We start from the raw sequence: 18,118 nt of genomic DNA, 5'->3' as shown, positions 1-18,118 counted from the left end.
TTTTGCCATGAAATTTTGTGTTTCAATTGAACTGTTCAGTTAACAAAACAAAAGTTGTTGCTTTAATTACATTGCTCCCACTGGTGGAGTACCAACATTATATTAACAATGATATGGCTGAGAAACCAAACACTGCTATAGAATTAGGGAAAGTACTGTTCCATGTTCATGTATGGAATGTTTTGGTTACTTGCCTGATACATTATTTAGGTCTTCAGGAATACAGCACTTATGAAACGGGAAAAATATCATATCTCCAAAGCTAACTTTAAAAAACAAGGTCTGGCAAAGTGTAAAAATTAAATTTTCACCTCGAACATTGGGCTCAAATTTAGCCTAGAATTATTATTTGAATGACTCCTGGTCTGTAAAATATAGTTTGAATAGCCTTAGTCCAGTTCCAAGGAGGCACATATTCACAACACAATTTGACAGTAGTCATAAGGCCACAGATTGGCAAATGTAGGAAACAAAAGTGCAAAGGTCATGCAGCAAGTGCTTTGCTGAAGCTCTGGTTAAAGCACATTACTGGGCAGAATAGAGGGATGTCACTCTGCATCTGCCCAACAAAGAAAGTGGCCCGCCACAATATGAGGAAATTGAATTGTGATACAGAGGAATATCTGAACCCGAGGTTCGAGAATTTTCAAAAACACAGAAGACAATTTAATTGACATGGGGACAGAATGAGAACCAGGAAAGTTAAATATGCAAAACCAAGATGGTTGATGTTGTTAGGAACTACCTCTTAACTAGTTTAACCACAGGAGCTTCAGTTTAATTGCTGCCAACTAAAAGTTAACGCTAACAAGAATACTATAGAATTCTGTGGAAAAACATAGGCAAAATTACACACCAAAACATTATAGAATTTCCTGTTTTATCATAATCTGTAGGTTACACCAAGTGGTTGCAATTAAGTTGCTCCATCTGTATAATATTCCTCTCTTGTACATCAGTCCAGCCTCACTAACTAACTTGTCCACTATATTAATGAGTATAGTGGCCAATCTCATATTTCCAATTTTCAACCCCCTCAATCATTGTATATTAAGTTGGCACTTATTCCCACTCTCCCACAAACAAAAAAGGGACCATCTTTCTATGTGTATTATATTTTAATTCTGATTAATCTCATTGCCATAAGTCACAAAACAGGTGAGTTTTACTTTAAAATTGTAAGCTTCAGTGAACATAACTGAAAATGTTAGCTAAAAGAAAAACACAGATTAGGACACAAGTTGATCCATCTTCTCAGAAGGCGAAAGTGAGGAGTGCAGATGCTGGAGATTAGAGTCAACAGTATGGTGCTGGAAAAGAACAGCAGGTCAGGCACCATCAAGAATGGGCTTTTGTCTAAAATGTCGATTCTCCTGCTCCTCAGATACTGCCTGACCTGCTGTGCTTTTCCAGCACCCCACACACTCATTGTCTCAGAATGCTGCATTGTATAAAAGTAGGTACAATTTCATTTCTCCCTCACCAGAATCCATTTTCATGTTGTGCCTATCTATTAGATAAGAACTGATACATTCACAAACAGATCTGGAAACTACTGATCTTAAAATAAAAACCCAATCAGAATGTCTAATTGTAGATTTCCAAATGGCTTCAATTCCTACACTGCAGTGATTTTAAGTCAGCTTTCCAAACTAAGATTTTCCAACTTTTCAACCAGAATCTGAAAACACTAACCTTCCAGCAATAAATATAATCAAAATGAATGGATTTTACATTAAGTTAAATGGCAAACTTGCATTTACAGCCATGTAACATACCTGATGCATCAGAACCAGATCTGGTAACAGATTCTCCATCAGTAAATGAGACAGACTCTGATTCAGAATCACTGGCTTCACTACGTGTATCGTAATCCTGCTCGTGACCTTCTTCCTTGCTTTCTCTTGGATCTCTTTCTCTGAAATCATCCTGTTCAGATATATCCTGCTCATATTCTTCCTCCTCTGCTTCTTCCTCCTCCTCTTCCTCCTCCTCCTCTTCCTGCTCCTCTTCCTCCTCCTCTTCCTCCTCCTCTCCTTCTTTCTCTTCCTCAGCATCATCTTCATCAGGTACCATGATGTCTACCGTCTCATCTTGATTTTCTTGCTCTTCAGATGAAGTATTGCCTTCAGTTTCAACATCAGCCTCAGACTGATAATCGGACTGAATTTCTTCTTTAGAAGAATGACTTGTTCTATGCACTTTCATACTCTCAAGATTACGTAAAGCCACCTACATTAGAAGCAGATAGTTGATTAAATAGTTTGTGAAAAAATATATAGCACCAAGACATACAATTTATTAATATTAATAGTGTTTTCATTTTTTAAAAAAATCATTTGATTCAAAATATAACAAAAATGAATGCTCTACAATTGGCAAAAATGGCTTGAAAGCATTAACGGCCCAATGTTCAGCAAATCGTAAATTACATCCTTGGAATTAAACCCAAATGCCTCAAAAATTGTATTTTCTTTATTTTATATCAGACTTAACATTCTAAGTGAATAACTTTAATACAGGTAGTCCCCAAAGTCCATTTGCAAGCTAATTTGCGTGCATGTGAGAATACAATACAAAAGAATCTAAAGGAGCCATTCACAAGTACAGGAAATGCTTATACTGGGTCTTGAAAATTATGGCCCTATATGAGATAGATGTTTGCATGTACAAGCTTTCATTAAGTCGGATATTCATAAATCAGGGACCTCCTCTACACTTTAAAAAGATCTAAAATACATATAACCATCTGCAAAATCTGGCAAAAAAAATTACTTTACGCATAACCAATAATTTCCAACAACACTTCTTAAAAAGGGAAAGATGTTGCTGAAGCTTTGACTTCCATTTCGTGAGACAAATGCAGGAATACCAAATTTCAAATTTCCACAACAATTTATATTACAACAGAAAGGGCTTGCTGAGGCTGAGATGTTGCTATGCAACACAGGTATCTCAAAAAGGGGGCAGTGCTTGCAAAGACAGTACTAAGGCATATCACTCCTGTGGTGTTATTAATGAGCCACATGTCAAGCTGAACTGATTTGATTAGGCTGGCTATCAGCATGACATCATACAAACATTTAAGAGTAGGTGCGTTGCATTTTGTTCTAAGTCTGGCCTAGTTGACTGTGGACTGTACTTGGTGGTGGGGTTGGTGCGTGGGAAGGAATCCAGAGGCCTAGGAAGATCTTCTAGGGAAGGAAGGCTCAAATCCCACCATGTCAGCTGGTGGATTTGAATTTAATGAACTGTCCAATCTGGTGCTGCTCAGTGGCCAGGGAAGTATCAATTGTCAAAAACCAAATGGATTCACTTTAGAGAAGGAATCTGCTATCCTAACCTAACCCACACAATATGGTCAGATCTTGCCTTACATCTGAAATGGCATAGCAGGCCATACAGTGCAAAAGTATAGAGATGGACAATAAATATTGACCCTGCAAGTGATGGTCAAAACTTATACAATAAAAATATCGCAAACAGTCAAAGCAATAGGGCAGTTTGATACAATCATTGGGACAAACAGGCATCACACCGAATTTCAGACATGAAATTACTCAGGATTAACAGCAGGATCCTTTATTGGAAAGCAGAATTCAAGGTGTCACTGTCTAGTAGCAGAACAAAACAATTAACTTAAAGTTCCAGGGCAAATCAGAGTCAGAAATGTACAGCATGAAAACAGACCCTTTGGTCCAACTCATCCATGCCAACCGGATATCCTAAATTAATCTATCCCCATTGCATGTATTTGGTCGATATCCCACTAAATCCTTCCGACTCATATAGCCATCCAGATTCCTCTTAAATGTTGTAACTGTACTAGCCTCCACCACTTCCTCCAGCAGCTCGTTCCACATATGCACCACCCTCTATATAAAAATGTTGTCCCTTGGATCCCTTTTAAATCTTTCTCTTTTCACCTTAAACCTAGGCACTCTAGCTCTGGACTCCCCCAGTCCAGGGAAAAGACCTTGGTTATTCACTCTTTCCATGCCCCTCATGATTTTATAAATTGCTGTAAAGTCACCCCTCAGCCTCAGACGCTCCAAAGGAAATAGCTCCAGCCTCTCCCTATAGCTGAAATCCTCCGACACTGGCAACATTCTTGTAAATCTTTTCTGAATCTTTTCAAGTTTCACAACATCATTCCTATAGCAGGGAGACCAGTATTTCACACAGTATTCCAAAAGTGGTCTAACCAATGTCCTGTACAGCCACAATATGACCTCCCAACTCCTATAATCAATGCACTGATCGATAAAGGCAAACAAACCAAAAGCCTTCCTCACTATCTTGTCTGTTTGGGAATCCACTTTTATGGAACTATGAACATGCATTCTGAGGTCTCTTTGTTTAGCGACACTCCCCAGGATCTTACCAATAAGTGTATAAGTCCTGCTCTGATTTGCCATTCCAAAATGCAGGTACCTCACATTTACCCAAGTTAAATTCCATCGTCAGCCCATTGGCCCATCTGATCAAGGTCCTATTGTACTCTGAGGTAGCCTTCTTCACTGTCCACTACACCTCCAATTTTGGTGTCAATCAGTAAACTTACTAATTATACCTCTATGTTTAATTCCAAATCATCCAAATGAATGATGAAAATCAGTGGACGCAGCACCGATCCTTGTGGCAAAGCCATGCTGACTATCACTAATCAATCCCTACAATTCCAGATAAATTTGAATCCCGCTCCTTAAAATCCCCACCAACTACTTACACACTACTGATGTCAGACTCACCAGTCTACAGTCCATTGTTTTGTCCTTACCACCTTTCTTCAATACTGGCACCATGTTAACCAACCTCCTGTCTTCCAGCTGTAGCTATCGATGATATAAATACCTCAGCAGGGGACCCAGCAATCACTTTCCCAGCTTCCCACAGAGTTCTAGGGTACACCTGATCAGATCCCAGGGATTTACCCACCTTTATGCATTTTAAGGCATCCAGCACCACCACCTCTGTAATATGGACATTTTTCAAGATATCGCTATTTATTTCCCCAGTTCTCTATTTCCATAGCCTTTGCTACAGTAAACACCAATGCAAAATACTCATTTACTATCTCCCCCATCTTCTATCTTTCCAGACATATCAGCGAGGCTGCCTTTTTAAGAGGGCCTAATCTCTCCCCATTACACTTTTGTCCACAATGTATTTTACCTTGAAGTAGATAATGTACTTTTTACCACTTTTGAGTTGCAGAAGTGGTAAACTTTGGCCTGTTCGAGAGTCTGGCCAAACAACCAACTGATCAGGACAGCAATTGTTCGGCAAGGTTGTTTTAATGCACAGTTACTGCTCTGAGTTTGTAAAGTAACCAAATTGCTGGGATCCTATTGAAGATCATTTGGATTTTAAGAATCCTTTAACTTGACAGCGAACTAAAATACTGCAAACAGAGCATTTAAATGTTGTAAATATGTATGTGGTATTGGGTGTGGGCTCATTCCATCAAAAAACACTGAATCCAGAGGGGGTTCCAAGGAGATGCTTTTGTCAGTCCGAAACACTCCTGCCTACTGCATTACTGTGCAATTTGCATAAGAACCTCAATGCGGGTACAATGCCAGGTACACAGGAAAAACAACCCAAAGATTGGTTGATTGAATCAAATGTGTTCCCTGGATGCTCACAACAGACCGAGTATATTGTACTCAATGAGCCAGCTCTCAAAATACCTGTGAGAAGGGATTCCACGTTTGGACAACAAAAACAATTCAGACTATGCTAACATCTAAATTAACCAATTTAAATTGGCTCAAAACGTGGCTCATTTATGTTTGCTACAAACAACACACGCAGGGACCTGTTCTCTGCAAACTACACAAAATATCTTCAAAATTTAAATTTAGCTGGAAGCAGGGTACACTAATGTACACTGATTACATAGTCAGTGGCAACACGTTAACCAGAGTCAGTTACCACTTCACATCTCTTTACTCCTGCAGTATATATTGAGTACTCGGTCTGTTGTGAGCATCCAGGGAACACATTTGATTCAATCAACCAATCTTTGGGTTGTTTTTCCTGTGTACCTGGCATTGTACCAGCATTGAGGTTCTTATGCAAATTGCACAGTAATGCAGTAGGCAGGAGTGTTTCGGACTGACAAAAGCATCCTCTTGGAACTCCCTCTGGATTCAGTGTTTTTTGATGGAATGAGCCCTCACCCAATACCACATACGCATTTACAACATTTAAATGCTCTGTTTGCAGTATTTTAGTTCGCTGTCAAGTTAAAGGATTCTTAAAATCCAAATGATCTTCAATAGGATCCCAGCAATTTGGTTTCTTTACAAACTCAGAGCAGTAACTGTGCTTTAAAACAACCTTGCCGAACAATTGCTGTACTGATCAGTTGGTTGTTTGGCCGATTCTCAAACAGGCCAAAGTTCACCACTTCTGCAACTCAAAATTTGGCATTCTCACATTTGTTCTGAAGACAAAGCTTCAGAAACATATCAATTATTTTTTATAAAGAAGGCAGATGTGCATTTAGACAAGTGTTAAGCTTACAAAGAATGGTACAGATTTAATAAAATGTATTAAAAATTTACATTTAAAATTCTTAAAACACAATATCTTCATCAAAACAATAAGGTAACAGCTAATCAATTAGGAAAAAAAAAGGGGTCAGGGTTTGCACAGCAACGAAAAATGAACTGGAACAATGTTTGCAATACACAAGTCGGGGGAGAAAAAAAATACTCTGCCCACAGCAAGCATGACCACATATTGCTACAAAATAACATGCCGAGTCACCACACCCAACACCATTGGGGAATATAATTAAAACACATACTGGGTCTGAATCTGATATGCTCTTCAGCTCAAATTTGTTTTCATCCTGTTAAGTTGAAGGGCAACCATTAAGGACAACAGGACACTTCCAAAAGCATATCCCCTTAATGTCATTTACATATTGAAAAACAAACATATTTTTAAAACCACCAACAAGAATTCACAACTTGAACTAAGTCTCCACACTTCCACAATTCAGTCACCTTCCGAGCAAGAGAAATTTGTTCAGAGTCCACAACAATAAGATCATAAAAAAAAGGTGCCCAAACGTTAACATACTTTGTTAAGTGCAGCTGAACTAACCTTCCAGGTGTCATAAAGGCAAAATGCTAATTTCAGAAAGCTAATGACAAAGTAGCATAAACTGTTCAGTAATATTAGGCTTTGTAAACTTATAGGAATACTTACTTTCTTGCTACAAGTTATGAACTGATTCATATTTTCTGTTGTGTTCAGCAAAACTGCCTGCATATGTGCAATTAAATCAGATCTTTGCAGTCATCTGTAGGCAATAAAAACCTTAACGACAAAACACATTTTCAATTTTCACCATGTGCTGTCAACTATTCTGCCAAGCCATGCATCATAATTTTGACACTGCAGGTTTCAACTCCTGATACGCATCATGTTGCTGCCATCACTTTATAATATTAGATTTTACAAATAAAAATCTGTTATTTCAAAGAAAAACTTTGCAACCAATTCAAAAATAATGGAAATGGATAACTAGTTAATTAGCCATGTACCACAATGTGTATGGCACTGCAATGAACTGCCAAAGCAAATATTATATAGGTGTTGGTAAAGTTAATAAATTAAACAATCAGATATCAACATCTCATGATTTAATTCATAGAAACAAAGAAAATAGGAGTAGGCCATTTGGCCCCTGAAGTCTGCTCTGCCAATCCTGATCACACAATCACGCAACACCCTACCCTGTTTCCACTTTCTTCTTTACCCCTAAGAACGATACATAATTCCTTAATGTGTTAGTACAACATATACCTCATTTCAGATATCATGGGCAAAACCTAATTTATTACAAAAAAGACAATAAAGAAAAAAGCAGAGTTGTTTAAATTAAACCATAGAAAAATTCTAGAGAATTACACTGGAACACTTCAGTCTCTTCTGAACCATCACTGTACTAAACAATTAAACACCACTTGATCACAATTCTGGAACACATTTTCCATTTCTCCCAATTTTTCCAGTTCAAAACATGACTAATTTTTCTACCTTCTTTCAAGATACATAATGCATCAAAATAACTCCATCAATTTACCACAAAAATTATTTCAAACTGCTTGTTAGCCTGATTTTTTCGAAACTCTTCTCATCTGGAGCTTTGACTCTGTTCATCTGTTTTGTTCCTCTGGTTCTTCTACAACCCTGTTACAGGTGGAGATGATCTCCAGTCTTCCGTAAGGACAAACAAATCTCCTTAATTACAAGTGCCCTCTGGAGAATACTATTCTGCAGATGTGTTAGGGTAGCAAAAACAAACGTATTCATTCAAGATAATTGGTTGCAATGGGCTAATTATATATAGAGACAGGACTTGCATATCATTGCACATACCCAATGCCAACCATCTTGCTCCTATTTAATTGCTATGCACAAAAACTAATGGCTTCTAACAGTGGGTAAATATCAAAACTCTTGGCAAAAGACATTGAGGACAGGCTGGTCTTTTCCCCAGAAAAATTACAAAATAGTTAAATACAAATTATTTCAGACAATATAGGTTTGCCTTACCACGTTGTAAGTTTCAGTCCCATCTGGGATTGCTGATTTAATTTTTCTGTCTGACTCTCTTCTTCTGCTTCCCACTTTATCTGTTCGATCTTTTTGTGACTCTCGAGAACTTCCACCCTGGGAATGGTTCTTTCTGTCAGTGCTTGCAGTTTTACTTCGTTCATATCGCTGATATTCATCCTTTTTAAAGGTAGATACATGTCTACCTTTTGAAATAGAAGCTTTTATGTTGTCTCCTGCAGGCGGACAAGTCGACCTTTTGCTAACTTGTCGCATTGAATGACTTGAAGATTTCTGTCTTTTCCCATCACCACCGTCAGCCCTCTCTTTTTCATTTTTTCTTTTTGATGCTGTTCAACAGAGAAGATTAACATCCTTTACGTCTTAAAAAATAATCACCATAACAAGCAAAAGAAACAAAGAGCTAAAGGCACTGGAAAAAAGTGAGCATATAATAGCTTCATTATAAAGCAAGTTCATATTGGCTAAACAAAACAAAATGAATAAATAATGCATGCGCTCTCACAATTTCTTCAGGAATGTATGGTCTCATGTCATGTAACATCACTATTAGTTTAAAAAGCTAAATCACATTAAGTAACTTTCAGAACATCTAATAAAGGTATGGTGCACTCAAAAGTAGGATTTTCTCAGTAGATTGATAAGCCCAGCACGCTCACTAAATAGATTATGACTGGGTTGTAAGTTTGTCCATCACGTAGAAATACAGTGTAAAAACTGATGCAATGAGATCATAAATGCTAAGCAATCCAAAAAATGGTGAGGCACATAAAAATCGCCAGATTTTAATTTAAAGTCAATTGTTATCTAAACTTAAGTTTTCTTCTTATTAATTAATAGTGAATCAAGACATAAGATCTTGTATCTCCTTAACAATCAAGAGTATTAAAAAGCTGTATTTTAAGCAGCAAACCAAAACATTATGACTGGGAGTCCTGATTTACAAACACTCAAATATGAATACGATCCCATACAGAGGTTTAATTTTAAAGATCCATCATACAAATGCTTCCTGTACTTACAAACAGTAACTTTATATTGTTTGCATTGTGTTCCAACTTGCGAGAAGAGGCAAGAATAGAAATCAGACTGCTTACACGTCCACGTGCTCACAAACCAATGTTTCCCAGCCATATTAATTCAAAGGAACAATGTGGAACCAACCATGAAAGAGACCAAGAACCAAAGTTACCTTTCTTCTCAGTAATGTCTTGTTCACTTTCAGGATTATAAAGTTCATCGTCTTGGTCAGGAGCTTCTGTCAATATATCATCCAAAACGTTGACTTCACTATCTAAAAAGGAAACAAATTAAATTATATTAGACTAGTTGCTTTGCAAAACATATATTATACTGTATTTTGGTATAATTCTTTTAATGTAATAACAAGGGGTGAATTTCAATCTAAATGGTTATTATTATACTTTCAATTTCGCACCATGAATAGATGCCATTTCCATCCTTAAACATTGTTGGGTCTCCTCTACGCACTCTTTCTGCCACCCACAGAGTCTGCTCCCACAAATTTTTAAACTTTGTTTCGTTCCCTGCCATCATAACAATTGATGGACTTGTAGTTATGAGGAAGGATACAGCAAAATATGCTAATTAGAAAGTTAGAGAAACAGCAGATGAAGTGTAATACAGATAAGTGTGATATGTGGGAGGTCAAATACAAGAGGCAAATATTCAGTAAATGGCAGGACTATTTGAAGCATTAATATACTGAGGGATCTGCATACAAGTCCATAACTCCCTGAAAGTGGCAACACAAGTGGATAAGATGGTAAAAGAGGCATGAGTATACATGTTGGCAAGTCTTGTTGCAGTTATGTAAAACTTTAGTTAGGTCTCATTTGGAGGACTGTGCGAAGTTCTGGTTGCCACTCTAAAGGAAAGATGTGGAGGCTTTGGAGAAGGTGCAATAGGTTTATTACTATGTTGCCTGCATCAGAGTGTATTCGCGAGGTGACATTGGACAAACAGGTCATTTTCACGGCAGCATCAGAGACAGATGTGTGACTCGATAGAAATACACAAAATTATGAGACATAGATAAGGTTGACAGTCAGTGTTTTTTACCCAGAGTCGAAATGTCAAAAACTAGAAAGAATAGGTTTAAGGTGAGAGGGTGAAACTTTAAAGGAGGTGTGAGAGACATTTTTTTTAAAAACAGAGGGTGACAGGTACCTTAAATACATCCTTGTAATCTATGGTTCTATCACCTCCACTGACAATGTTTAATACGTATTCAGACAGACACATGAACAGGTAGGGAATAGAGGAATGAGGCACATGTGTAGGCAGATGCGATTAGTTTAGAATGACATCACAACGGGTAAATACCTGGTGGGCTAAAGGGACTGCTCCTACTGTTCTACATACTCCCTTTTATAATTCTCCTGTACTAAAAGCTAATGTGTCATTAGACTTCCTAATTCATTGTTGTACCTCTAGTATTTACTGTAGAATTGGGTCTCCCTGAATAAGACAAGTTCACTCATTTAGGTATTTACTTTCCTGCTTACATGGATAACCACATATCTCCCCAATTTACACTGTACTTAAATACAAAAGTAAAGAAATACCATTACAAGCACGATCACTCAACTTTCTGCATATGAGGGGGCTGAAATGCTTCAGTTACAACAAATTGGACTCATTCATCTCAACGGTACTAAAATGTTTTAATGTGTTTCATAGAAACATTAAATGAAGTCACAAGAGGAGGTACTAGGGCAGATTATCAAAGGCCTTCGCCAATACATACATTTGAATGAGTTACTCAAAACTGATTGGAGCAGCAGAGACACAAGAATTCCTGTGACTACAATGATTTAGACAGATAAGAGCAACATTCTTGGAACCTTTGAAAACAAGGATGACAAAATAACCAGAGTCAATGTAGCCAACAAGCACCAGAGACTTAATATATGTTAAGACACCAACAGTTTACAAATGAGATCAAATAGTCAACTTTAGCCAAAGAGGCTTTCAACAGATGAACTAAATAAATACATGGGTGACATTACAATGGCAGAAGTCAGCAGCCTTAGTGGTGAAACAATCTGAATTTCAAATAGTGGCAAAATGCAATACCAAAGTTACAAATTGTTGCAGAAACTGAGTTACAGGAATGACTCAGTGGCTGGGGATTGCGATTTGTATGGCAACAGAAGACAATAACGCCCTTAATAATATTTAGCTAGAGAAAATTTATGCTGAGTCAGGTGGGTCAAACAAGCAGAATGAGAATTTACGAATGAAAGACTCAAGAAATGTGGTTTTTAAGAGTGTCATCAATGCAAATATGTTTTGGAGGATAGCATGCAATCAAGTAGAAAAAAAGATTGGGAAACACAAGAAGCAAACACTTTATTTTCCTGCTATTGGGCTGTCATCGCTGTTTCACTAAAACGATCTGAAAAGATAAAATAAGGCACATGCAATTCTACCTAGCTAGATTGTTGCAAAAAGGCATTTGAGGAAGACTGTGATCAACTGCTGACAAATTAAAAGAACAAGAAGGGATCGCTTGTGATACTGTGATATGAATAGAACCTTGACTGGTGTTCAGCAAAGGTGAACGTGGCTTGGGAAGCAACAAGTTGGAGGTTCGAAAGGAAAGAAATGTTAGAAATGGGACACTGGTTTGCAAAGACTGAATGTCAGAGAGAGTAGTTTTACTTTTGGAGAAAGGAGACAAGGATACCAGATATAAAGGAGGACAGTACCTGACGAGAGAGAACCATTGACAATAACAGCTGGCACAAAGGACAACAGGAGAGGCTGGAGGGTTAGTGATATAATAAAGCAAAGAACTGCAGATACTGGATGTCTGAAACAGAAATGAACTGTGGAGTAACTCAGGTCTGACACAGGGATACTGGACTCAATGGGTGGACTAAATTTTTCTGTCCACAGATGCTGCCAAACATGTCAGGTTCCACCAACATTTTCTTAATCAGTGGTTTGGTAGAAACAGGGACAAAGGAGCACAAGAGGATTAACACAAAGATGAGCTCAAAGAAAGCACAATACAGGACCAAAGTTCCAGGTTGGACAAAAAGGTGCCTACATTAATAGTTAGCCAAGCTGGGTGAGGAAAAAAAGAACAAAGACAGCAGTAATAACAGCCATACGAGATGTGATAACCAGATAGAGAATTTCAATAGAAAGTACAGTATCGAAAGTGAAGTTAGGAGCGTGGATAAGAACCTTAATTGCAAAATGTAGTAAACAGTGGTCCAAAGACTATATGCTTAGGTTTTCTGTATGAACCGAATGGTGATTTTTCTAGAGGCAGAAACAACAGGAACTGAGGTCAGACGGAGGAAGTTGATGGACAGCGATTTAACAACAGAGAAAAAAAGGGGCATTGACATGCAAATGAATGTCCTCTATGTTAACCTGTCAAAGCAACTTAGAACAAGTCACTGCTTAGCGGGGTGGAACTGATTTTTGTTTTCATCTTCACATCTCAAACTCACAGGTGGATTATGTGCTAGATAATAACAATTATCTTTAATATGTACACTGGGGAATTTAAGAAACTGAGTATGTATAAATTTGGTTCAATAATAACGTGAGCAATGTCAATTAGCAACATTACACATATGTGCATTCCAGGTGCAGTGCTCAGAGACAATTCCCTAGATCACCTAATGCATGTACTTTCTCACCTGCAACTGATGCATACATCAAGAACCAATTTGATGTCAACATTCTTTACCAAACAGAAGAAACAATTTTATTTTAATATTTCAGATCTTCAAACCACAATTTCAGATATCCATTTCAAAATATATCTGAGCCTTCTTAGTTTGAAAAGCTTACCTTATCATTCTTTAAATTAGATTTGAGAGATTAAATCAAAACCCAAGCAAACTGCAATTATCTCTGGGAATTTAATGTCCGCAACTGCATACTTTAAATTTCCACTTCAATAGTGGTCAACGTCATTTCCACTGAGCTCCAACTGAAAAATTGACTAATAATAACTCGGAGATAGGGTAAAGATAGCATCGTCCTGTGCTAAGAGTGTGAACAGATGACAATTTAGTCTCAATATGGAGACAGGAATTGGGATAGCGATTCTGAAAGGTAGTGCAGAACTGGACTCAAAGAGGGGAGAGGACAGAAACAATAGAAATGGGGATGAGGTGTTCACTGGCCCATCAAGCATGCTCTGACATTCATTAACATCATGACTAATCATCCAACTCAATAACCTGTTCCCACCTTCCTCTACATCCTTTGTGTCCATTATCCGCAAGTTTTAGATCCAACTCCTTCTTGAAGTCATTCACTACTTGCTGTAGTAGCAAATTCACCACTCACTGGATAAAGCAATTTCTTCTCAACTTAGTCCTAAATAGTTTACCTCGTATCTATCCTTAGGGTGTAACTCCTCGCTCTGAAGTCACCGACCACCGCTAACAACCTGCCTACATTTACCCTATCTCGTCCTGTTAGAATTTTCTAGGTTTGTAGAAGTATGATCCTAACTCATTCAAACGCTCCTCATACATCAGTCCTGCCATTCCAGGTATAAGTCTGATAAATCATTTGTGCATCCCCTCTTCTTCATACAAGGAGACCAAAACTGCACACAGTACTCAGGCGCGGTCTCACTGAGGCCCCATACCTGCAGCAAATTACCCCATTCCGACACTCTAATCTTCTTGCTACAAAGCCCAACATACAATTTTTCTTCTTTAATGCCTGCTGCACCTGTATGCTTTCTGTCTGCATCTACATGTTCCATTCTCTCAATTTAAAGCCAGATAATAATCTCCCTTCTTTTCATTACCAAAGTGGATCACCTCACATTTATTCACACAATACTGGATGTGACATCATTTACCCACTCTCTCAGATTGTCCAAATCACACTGCATCCTCCTCATATCACCCTCACATCAAACTTTGTGTCATCTGTAAATTTTGAAATATTAACTTAGTTCCCACATCCAAATCATTAACATATAGTGGATAGCCTTCATTGATCACTGTGGTATTCCATATGCTGCCATTCAGAAAATGGCAGATTTATTCCACTTCTTGTTTTGAATCCACCAGCCAGTTTTCTAAGCAGGTCAATACACCACCATAACCCTGTGCTTTACTTTTATATGCTAATCTCACATAGAACTTTGTAGAAAGCATTCTAAGAGTGCGAAGAATCCACTAGACCCCTCTCATCACCTCTACTGGTTATATCCTCAAAGAATTCCAGTAATTTGGCTAAAATTTCCTGTCTGTTGATCCATGTCGAATCTGTCCAATTCTGCCACTGTTTTCCAAATGCCCAGATTTATCCACCACTGATGTCAGACTGACTGATATATAATTCCCAACTTTCTCTCTAACTGACATTTTAAATAGAAGGGTTACATCAACTACCTTTCAATCTGTACAAACTATTCTAGACCGTCTATAGAATCTTGGAAGATGACTACCAATGCATCCACTACTTCTAGGTCACTTCCTTAATCTACATTTTAGGGTATTTCTCAGGCCCTGGGGATTGCTTCACTGACCTTTAAACTCAACTTCCTCAGCACCATTTCCCTATTAACACTGATTTCATTCAGTTTCACCTTGTCTCTAAATTCTGTGCCCAACATCTCTGGTATATTGTGTCCTCTTGTGAGCAGAGAATGAAAGTATATCGTTAGTCAGTCAGATGTTTTGTTGTTCCCATTATAAATTCCTGATTCTGACTGTAAGGAACCTACATTTGCCTTCAACAACCTTTTTAAATCAGTTTTAATGGCTACTGCAAGCTTACTCAGAATATTTTCCCTTTCTTAGTCTATTGAGCTCTCTCGCTTAATTCTAAACTAAGTCTATTCCTTACATTTGTTTTTCTGGCCAAATTGTATTTCTTTTCTTTGAATCTTGGATGACAGGAGATTGGAGAATCAGGCAATGTGGGGCAGAGAGGTTAAGTTATTTGAACATAACATTTCTTTCTTAAGCAGAAGCACCAGTAAACAGCCAAGTAAAATCCAGACCCTCTTCACCAGGTGGATAGTGACAGAGTCCTGCGAGCAGATAGTTGGAAAAACAAGGGGAAAGGCAGTTTCATTACTAATTGCAGGTCCTAATTGGCAGCACAAGTACCAAACTTTGACATTCACAGGATGGGAGAAATGAGCACCCTGTGAAATTTAAGGCAAATGATACAAACATTTTTTAAAAACTGAGAATGCTCCATGCTGATTATTTGAACTTAAAGTAGGCAGCGATGAACAGCAATTCATCAAGTTGGTGCAAATCAGCCTAAATTCTAGCTGCCAAGAAAGAAGCAGGTTCCAACTTTTCAGTGGACAAACAGAACCATAGGACTGGAATGTTTAGTAGTTGCACTGGCAGAGGAGCAAGCAACCAGCTCATCACTGATTGGAAAACGAACTTTCAGAATGCTCGGACTTTCAGTACTGCATTCCACAACCAAGACTATATCACGGGTCATTTATTGTCAGCCAATAGCACACATTTTCACATAAGAAATACTATAAATAGATACATTGCCTGATTGTAACAATCTGTCATACAGGTCTTTCCTTCTTTAGCCCCCTGGGCACCCACTCAATGCCTCATTTTTCCCAGTTCTGGCAAAAGGTCATACAAACAAGGTACAATAGCAGGCCGCCCAGCCCTTCAATAAGACCTTTACTGACCTGGTCACCAACTGGAACCATTAACTGTGCTTCTCACTCCAGATGATTCTAAACCTCTTAGGAATTTCCAACACACTGTGCCTTCCTATTGTCCCCTGTTGAAACCGCTTCCCCCCCCCAATTGACACTGCATTCAACCACACACTGACTGTACTTTTAAATCACAATCACTCAGCGTACCTAGTGTGTTTCATGTTGCTGTCGATTGCTTCACTGATCATCTCAAATCAGTGCCTTCTCATTCCCAACCCTATCGGCAGCTACATTTTATATCTTATCCGTCCAGAACCTCATCATTCTGAAGTCCTTTTTAAGGTTGCTGTCAAACTTCTCTCAGGAGAACATGCCCAATTTTGCTCCAACTCATCCACATATTGAAGCTCCATAAGGAAGCTTAGTTATCTTTCCTGCAACCTTCAAGCTTTCCATAGACAATCTGAACACAATTTAGTCCTGAACCAATATTTCACAGGAAGCCTTATCATGACCTCCGTGCTGCTGAAATCTCACGCTCCTGCTTTCAAAACCTAGGATCCTGAGCCTTTTACGAACCATTTTCAACCTGATGTACTATATTCGGGGCAAAGGCCCGCCAACGTTTCCGCAGCTCGCTCAGAACGGCAACCTTTGAAAGGTTGTACTATCTCTGTCTGATCTGCCAACCAGCCCGGGAGGGGAAGGGGGGTGGGGGGGGGGGAAGCAAGAGTCCTGGGTTTGGAGATGCCGGTGTTGGGTTGGGTTGGGCAAAGTTTTTTTTAATATAAAATAAATAACACAACATCAGGTTATAGTCCAACAGGTTTAATTGGAAGCACTAGCTTTCGGAGCGACGCTCCTCCATCAAGAGTGCTGGGGATTGACTCCGACATCGGTAACATGGCGGTCGGCGAGGCCTCCGCGACCTTCCCGGCCGGAGCTGTCCAAATGGTGCAGCACCACACGGACCGAGTCGGGGCCGCCAGACCAGCCCTGGGAAGAGTTGGGCTGGATCCGCGCGGGCGCCGTTTCCCCTCCTCCCTCCGACCCGGCTCCCCCCTTTGAACAAAAGAGCCCCACGCAGTTGCAGAGGGGAGTGGGAGGGAGAAAGGAACAGGCCCCGGACCCTTCGCGCGGCCCTCCTCCAACTCCCACATACACCACAGACGCAGAGCGGCAGCGGCGACGGCCCGCCGCTTTACCTTTATCGTCCGGGATCTCGGCCGCCATGGGGGAGGCGGTGTAGGGTGGGGTGGGGAAGGATCGCCTCGCTCCGCCCCCCGGGGGCCGCCGCCGCTGCTGCCACTACAGCTACCACCGCCACCGCCGCCGACAATCCGCCCGTCGCTCGCAAAATGGCGCCGCCAGCCAGGATCGCCGTCATCCCAGGGGCCTCCGCGCCGTATCGCGTCACAAAGGGCGCCGGCGCGACGTCACAATCGGCGTCAGTCCCCTCCCCCCCAGTCTGGGCACATGCAGTGGGGAAGAGTTTGAGCAGAGCTTTCAATGGAGAAGTTGTTCAGGAGGTAAACACCATACACTGGATCAAAAAAAAACAAAGTGGAGTGCATTTCACCTGTTATTGCCCTAATGCTAGTGTTATTTCGTTTTATCAAAGATTAACTGGTTATCACACTGATACGTAATGCTGGAACCCAGCATCCTGATTGAAGGTCCACCACTGGATACATTCATTGCCTTCAAGGCCTTGTTTGATGATAATAGTATTCCCCAAGTTTTATTTTCTGTTGTCCAACGGTGTTTAACTTCTATTTTATTAAAAATTAACTGAATATGTTACCACACTGATATGTATTGCTGGAACCCAACAGTTTCTTGATTGAAGGTCCACCCCTG

The 18,118-nt window shown here is 39.5% G+C and overlaps 1 protein-coding gene across 6 annotated transcripts in view; it reads right to left on the bottom strand.

The window, feature by feature from the left end:
- Positions 1-17,636, bottom strand: part of ythdc1 (YTH N6-methyladenosine RNA binding protein C1) — a 54,493-nt gene extending 36,857 nt beyond the window's left edge. For all 6 annotated transcript variants that reach the window (XM_060840290.1, XM_060840310.1, XM_060840327.1 and 3 more), the window contains exons 1-4: positions 17,464-17,636; positions 9,791-9,892; positions 8,578-8,927; positions 1,779-2,232 (exon numbers count right to left, since the gene is read on the bottom strand). In XM_060840290.1, the coding sequence (XP_060696273.1) occupies positions 1,779-2,232; positions 8,578-8,927; positions 9,791-9,892; positions 17,464-17,491 (934 nt within the window). In that variant the 5' untranslated portion in view covers positions 17,492-17,636. The remainder of the gene's footprint in view (positions 1-1,778; positions 2,233-8,577; positions 8,928-9,790; positions 9,893-17,463) is intronic.
- Positions 17,637-18,118: the final 482 nt, after the last annotated feature.

Source organism: Hemiscyllium ocellatum, chromosome 2, assembly GCF_020745735.1.
Source record: "Hemiscyllium ocellatum isolate sHemOce1 chromosome 2, sHemOce1.pat.X.cur, whole genome shotgun sequence".
Classification (NCBI taxonomy): domain Eukaryota; kingdom Metazoa; phylum Chordata; class Chondrichthyes; order Orectolobiformes; family Hemiscylliidae; genus Hemiscyllium; species Hemiscyllium ocellatum.
The sequence above is the reverse complement of the archived record's forward strand: the minus strand, read 5'-3'. Positions and strand labels throughout refer to the sequence as shown.